General features: G+C 42.0%; 1 protein-coding gene across 5 annotated transcripts in view; it reads right to left on the reverse strand.

The window, feature by feature from the left end:
- Positions 1-206: 206 nt before the first annotated feature.
- The window catches only part of irf6 (interferon regulatory factor 6), a 7,694-nt gene continuing 1,134 nt past the window's right edge, over positions 207-6,766 (reverse strand). For all 5 annotated transcript variants that reach the window (XM_014009031.1, XM_014009029.1, XM_014009032.1 and 2 more), the window contains 6 exons: positions 6,013-6,208; positions 5,846-5,944; positions 5,487-5,753; positions 4,967-5,359; positions 3,827-3,945; positions 207-1,261 (listed from right to left, as the gene is read on the reverse strand). In XM_014009031.1, the coding sequence (XP_013864485.1) occupies positions 1,031-1,261; positions 3,827-3,945; positions 4,967-5,359; positions 5,487-5,753; positions 5,846-5,944; positions 6,013-6,208 (1,305 nt within the window). In that variant the 3' untranslated portion in view covers positions 207-1,030. The remainder of the gene's footprint in view (positions 1,262-3,826; positions 3,946-4,966; positions 5,360-5,486; positions 5,754-5,845; positions 5,945-6,012; positions 6,209-6,766) is intronic.

The following is a 6,766-nucleotide window of genomic DNA, read 5'->3' on the forward strand; positions in this document are numbered from 1 at the left end:
TCAGTCATCCTGACTCTAACACTAAACATTATATAAATAACCCTAAACCTAATCACTCCTTCGATTCACTCATTAGTCCTAAATCAAACCCTTAACCCAAAAATAAAGTTCCACTATATTAGAATCAGTCTCCAAAAGGACTACCGGTCCGGACAAGCCCGGTGTTTACACCAGATAAGGTTAGAAAAGAGTATTAAAACCAGGTATACACACAAATCAACATTTGAGTTTATTTCTGGTTCAGCAGTTGTTATTTTGGCCTTTATATTGATAAAAAAACAACAACATGCAATCAGGGTAAATACAGCAAACAGGTCTGGACCAAGAATTCAGCACCTAAAGTGCAGAGAGATCCATTTCTGATGAAATTCACGAAGCTGAACATCGAGTTACAAGACTGCTAGGAAACAACACACTTCAACTGGAGTACACAAGAACAAAAAAAACTATACACAGATTAAAACGACTGAATACAAACTCCTAATCAAACACACATCAAAAAAAAAGGAAAAAAAGCATATTGTATTTTATTTTTTGTTTATAAACTGGGACGTCTAGCCCCTTTAGTAAGATATATGATTTCCAAACTTTAACTCATCTACTTTCCCCCAATAAAACATACAAATCTCAGGTTAAATGCTCAGATTCACTGTTTGCTACCTTTCGGATGGATCATGAGAGCACAAACCTGAGGGGATAAATACAGCACGAGGTAATATCTGTAACTGATTAACAATGATAAATATTCCCTCTGCAGAAAGCTGGACTTTGACCCATGCAGCCACCAAAACCGTCTACAAGTTCTGCACACAGAGCCATGCAGGGTTCAAGGCACACGCTGTACATGTAAAAAAAAAAAACTAAAAAAAAAAACATTCAGAGAGCTATTAAATCAGAAAAAAGATGAAAGACAAAGCAAACAGAATTTTGTGCACACTTCTAAACACGATTACACATAAGTACTTCTTTGCTAAGAGTGTAGCAGTGTGTAATATATAGAGATATATAGGAGTTCACAGTGTGAGCAGCTTCACTGACTCTGCAGGGCCTGGGCGATGTTCAGACCCGGGCCGGGGGGCAAAGCCCAGCCGTCTTGGCCCTGGTGGTTCTGCAGGAGGTTGTACAGCTGCTTTAGGTGGGTCACTATATTGTCTTTTATATCTGGGATCGAAATCTGAAGGCGGACGCTGCCGCTGTCAAACGATCGGGTGTTGTCTCCAGAAAAGATCTCGGTTATCATTCGAGCCACCACAGGAATGATCTGCAAAGAAACGGACTGTAAGTATGAATTTTCTCTCTGAGATTCTGGTCTCCATAAACTAAGGATGTGAGATTTTTTCACAGCCATCCATCTGGACCATTTCTGAAAAGGAATGTAAAATTTATGCACAACATCAGATACTTAAAATCCACCATGACCTTTCAAAAATGATACCTGTACTACGAACACCGCAAAAGCAGAACGTGGACTCAATGAAACTAGAATATTAGCATTAATGCATGTGTGTGCGTGTAAGCTTGTACATCCATTGATGGAATAACCTGGTCCTTCAGTATATTCAGGTAGTCAGCTGACCTCATTCTATRAGCACTAGGGCTGGGTATCGATTCAATTCACAGGGGCCCGATTCGATTCACGATTCAGTTTGTTTGATTTTTAAATTAGTTAAGGATATCAAGCAGTAACACATTTACTTTGATACAGAAGACATTCTGAAAAGGAACTAATTCTGCAAATAGAAACTAATTCTAACTTGGTGCATTGGTAAAATTATAAACATTAAGGGCAAACCTTGAAACAAAACTGTCTTAAGTTTCAAAGGGTTTAAACTAAAAAGGAATTGCAAGAGAAAGTGTTGTTGATACATTATTTTTTAAGAAACTAAGAATAATTTTCTTGATCACTAAGAAGTGATGGAATAAGGTTACAGGAGAAGAGGTGGGATAATGTAAATATACTTCTGCCCACTCTTTTGAACGTATAATTGTAGATTTGTAATGTTTCTGTTAGCTTCTGTTCAATAATACTAATTAACAAGAAAGAAAGAAAAGTACTTCAGCTAAAACATTCCATCACTGTGAATTGCATTAAGATGTTTCTAAAATGTATAAACATTGGTTAAAAAAAGAAAAACTAAACAATTTTGTTAGACTGTCATCTTTCATACATTTATAAAAGAGGAGAACAGTTACAGTCAGATGTTTACGTACCGTAGTTTTGGTTCGAGCCGCTCGAAGCTTCATTTCCCGCTACCGCGTCCGAGCACAAATCTTTGCAAACAAAAGTTGTCATGGCCTCTGTTATCTTTAAATTCAGCTGAGAATCAGCTGTAATGTTAGTGATTCCTTTGTTTATTTTGTTTTGCCCCAGACAGCTTGTTGTCGGGAGCTAACATTAGCATTGACCGTCAGCCAGCTGTAAACCTACGGCAAGCCAGGAGTGACACACAACACGGAAACGTGCAGCTTCATCGCACACAACACCCATTGGGGGGATCTCGTGACTTATGAATCGATCTTCCCAAATTTGAACGAGAATCGATCCAGATCGATTAAATGGAATTTTTTAAACCCAGCCCTAATGAGCACATACTGTTGCTGAACCTAGACCTGACCCACTGCACAGTAGTACTTGTTCAGCAGGCACTGGACATGATGGGTGCATCACTTCACCTGCCTCTCTTCTTACTCTGATGCACCCATCACTCTGGAACAGAATAAAACTGGACTCATCAGACCACATGACCTTCGTCCTTTGCTCCAGAGTCCAATCTTTATGCTTCCTAGCAAATTGAGGCCTTTTTTCCCCAGTTAGCCAATGATTTGTTGTCTTTCAACATGGTTGTTTAAGAAATGAGAAGCAACACGTTGCACCTGTTGGGGTTAAATAACTTGTTGCTGAAAGATTATTGCCCATGCAGAAATCATCCAATATGAGGCTCGTACCTATTTGCTTAGTTAAATCCAGGTGGAAACTTTTTTTTGGCCAGGCAGTGTATATTTCAGTGTTAAAATATTAAAATGGTGATATTAGTCACTTGAGGTGATGTGCACAATTTCCACAAGGCTGCTATAGTAGTGATAGAAACGTTATTTGCGAACTCCTGAAAAGGTGGGCTGGCTAGTGCTGACGGGCACCTTCATGGACCATCCAGCTGCAGGTTTGTTAGGTCAAACCACCAGAGCTGGACTCCTTTCCGACAGAATTTTCAGTGTCCTGAATAGAGATATATTGCAACATAAAAAAGAGCAATATTGCTCAATTCTATGTATAAATCAAAATRTCAGACAGATCATCTTTTAATCAGCAGATCAGTGTTCAGATTCCCTGAATTTTGCCCGAATGGAAAACATGAAACATATTTTCCAGCTGTGAATCCTGAACACCATTTCATCTACCAGTCACCAATTTAACTTTCCTTCCAGTAAAATACTCAAAGATCTAAATATAACATGTTTTTTGTTGTTTTAAAAGTACCAACATACAGTCCTGATATGGTGTAGTGTCTCAGTGCTCACCTGAACAACAAAATATTGATTTTGCCCAAACAGAGCAGCATTATCTATAGTTATAAAKCAACCATATTAACTTTAATGACTAATCAATCCAGCAGCCTCGGCAGATTTGAGCGAATACTCCTACTCGTCGGGATCACCTGCTGAACAAAACTCATCCAGGAACAGAAAATGATGTTTTTGTCACGAAATGGTAGAAAACACCCGGAGCTGCTGGAGCAATCAATGAACATTTAGTGTCTTTGTAGAAATAAAACAAACCAGTCGTTCACCGGTTATCATCAAGGTCCTGTGTTGGAGCATTTCTCACCTGGACCATGATGAGTTTTCGCTCCCTGGGTCTTCCATCGGGCCACTCCTCCCCAAAACACAAACTGATTTCATACTGAGGAGGGCTCGGAGTCTGGCCACGCTGGTGAGCAATCACACCTGCAGATCAGGAAGAGAAACATGCAAATAAGTCCACCTTCAACAAGTCATCGATTCAAATCGTGACTAAATCAAAACTCTTCGTTCCCCAAAGGCAAGGGCTGAGGAAAAACAATTAAAGGGACAATATCATGTAAAATCAACTTTTTTGAGTTTTATATATCATGTTATACTCTCATAAAAAACATGCCCAAAGCCTTGCTTTGACTCATTCATGCATGTTTGAGAAATCCTGCAGTGTTTTTAGGCAGCCATGTTGAGGAGCAAAACGACAGGTGGGGACCAGAAACACCTTTTGGTACCAGAAACGGTTAGTCTGTGTCTGTGTGGTTGTGTCTCCAAGCCGAGCTTCCTCATCACGGAGCACACCTCCCCACCCATGACTCCTGCAGGCTCTCGGCAGAATGAGTGAAACTGAAAGTGAAACTTAAACTGTCTGCTGAGCTCCTCATTCATCTCTTTTCAGACTCTAAATACCTTTGAGGAAACGTGTTTTCAGATGCCAAGTAAACTGCATCATAGCACACGTGCTGTTTTTGGTGGGAAAGGCTGTACTAAACATTGTCTTCCTGCTACATAAGCAGACACAAAGCATTGTGGGAAATGAGAACCGTGACTGAGAACAACTGTCAGCAAAGATGTATATGTTTCCAACACATGTGTTTATCTGGGAGGGGTGCTGTTGGACAGATCACGTGTGTTGTGATTCATTGACAGCCATACCTTCCGCTGTTCAAGACAATAATGATGACTGGTAGATAATTAGTTATTAGCRGTACTGCATTTTAATTTTAGAAAGCGTAAATCTGCTTAAGAATTATAAAAATTGGTAAGACCACTAAAGCGCAAACAAAATATTTAGGTCCGCAATTAGCGGATTTGTGCTTTGGCGGACTGGTGCCCACCACTGGTTATAGTAAATATATGCCTGAGAAACACATAATATTGCCCCTTTAAATGAGGTTTTTAATTCCCAGGATCTTTAAACTGTAGTGAGGACACTGTGTTTAAAGTTACTCACCAGTTAGAAAAGACTCCAGACAGAAGAGTTTGACCTTCCTTTGCCGTTCAATAAGATTTGGTGCAGCTGGGTTCGGAGCACAGGGACCGGACCAGTACACCTTACACTGGCAGAGACGGACCGCGTAGATATCATGACCGCTGACCTCCAGGATCAGGCCTCGGTCCATGACGTCCAGCAGGCGGTTTGTGAAGACCCTCTGCTTGTCGTTGGTGATGTGCTCGGTGGTCGGGAAGCGCAGCTGCTCCAGGTTCACGGGCCCGAACAGCTCCTCCTGGTTGACCATAGGTCCGAGGTCTCCGTAGAACAACCGGCAGCCCTGCGGGTTGCTCACGGTCATGGTGGGACACATCTCCTTCCCCCGGTACAGGAACTGCACCTCCAGGTCTGTCACTGGGTCAGAGAGAACGTGGTTCAGCTTTAAAACGGAACAGCACTACTGAAAACTCGCACGCCCTCCTGTGGTGTGCGACAAACACTTCGGCGCCTTGATTTCTGCGCCAGGAAGCAACAAACTCACTTGGGAGGGAACTGATCCACGTTTCTGGAGAGGCAAAGAAGGCGTCGGGTAGAGGAACCGGCTGCAGAGTGGGATCTGGGAGAGGWGCGGTGGGCTGGTCAACCATAGGGGTGGTCTGCATCTCCACATCCGCTGGCTCCTCTTTGGGCCAGATTTGAACAGGCTCCTCTTTGACCCAGACCTCATTGGAAGGGGGACAGCTGGGAGGCTGAATGGATGAATCTGAACCCATCGGAGACCACATTATATTCGGAGAAGGGCTGGTTCCTGAGAGGACACATTTATTCACATTAATAGAGATTAAGCTACATTTGACATGCTGAAACTGACTTTTTTTGTAGTTCCTGTAAATAAGTCACCATTGGATGGATAAGGAGGAAGAGACTCTGGTGTATTTGGAAGATCTTCCTCACCAAAATCCTCATCATATGGAGTGTGAGAACCAGCATCTGAAGCGGCTGTTGGCCAAGAAACAACTGTTAAACTTGGAAAACTAATAAAAACAAACCTCAAACTGCTTGGTTACCTTGATTACTATGAGGCTGCGGGATGTCGCAGACGTCGTAGATCTTCAGAGGATTCATGGGGACCTCTTTGGTGCCGTCATAAACAAGTTTAAACTCTCGGCTTTTGTTGAGGGCACACCGAAGTTGGGCTTTCCACTTGGCAGGATCGGGCTCATCGACTCCCTCCTGGAACTTTCCGGTCTCCACGGCCCACGCCTGAAGGGAGTCAGAGAGGAGGGATTATTTACATTTTACGACGTTGGGATATTCAGATTTCTGACAAAGAAGCCCTTACTCTGAAAGCGGCCATTTTAAGCTCAATGGACAAGGCTTTTTTTTAAGTTAGAGGAGACAAAGCCTAACCTGTTAAGTCACGATGGAATAAAGTCTATTTGAAAGGAACGCTGAACTGACTGTCAAGCATGGTAGTAGAAGTATCATGCTGTGGTTCTGGTGCACAAAGTGAATAGAATAATGAAATGAAAGTCTGCCTCTGAATGCTTCAACTTCACCTCAAATCAACACAAATATAGTTGAAACTTGAATATAGTTGAGGATTCCAACAGGACTATGGACCCAAACACACATCAGAACTGGTTTCTGGATGACAAAGTTGTATACCTCTGAAACCGTCATCCCAAATGCTCTGATCTCAGCCTTATCGAACAATTGTGGACTCTGCTGAAAAGCTCCATTCAAGGAAGGAAAACAACCTATTTAAACTAATCTATCAATTCTGCGGAGTGGTGATGGATACAAAAAAAGTGGGGGGGG

The sequence above is a fragment of the Austrofundulus limnaeus genome, unplaced genomic scaffold (genome assembly GCF_001266775.1).
Source record: "Austrofundulus limnaeus strain Quisiro unplaced genomic scaffold, Austrofundulus_limnaeus-1.0 Scaffold55, whole genome shotgun sequence".
Classification (NCBI taxonomy): Eukaryota; Metazoa; Chordata; class Actinopteri; order Cyprinodontiformes; family Rivulidae; genus Austrofundulus; species Austrofundulus limnaeus.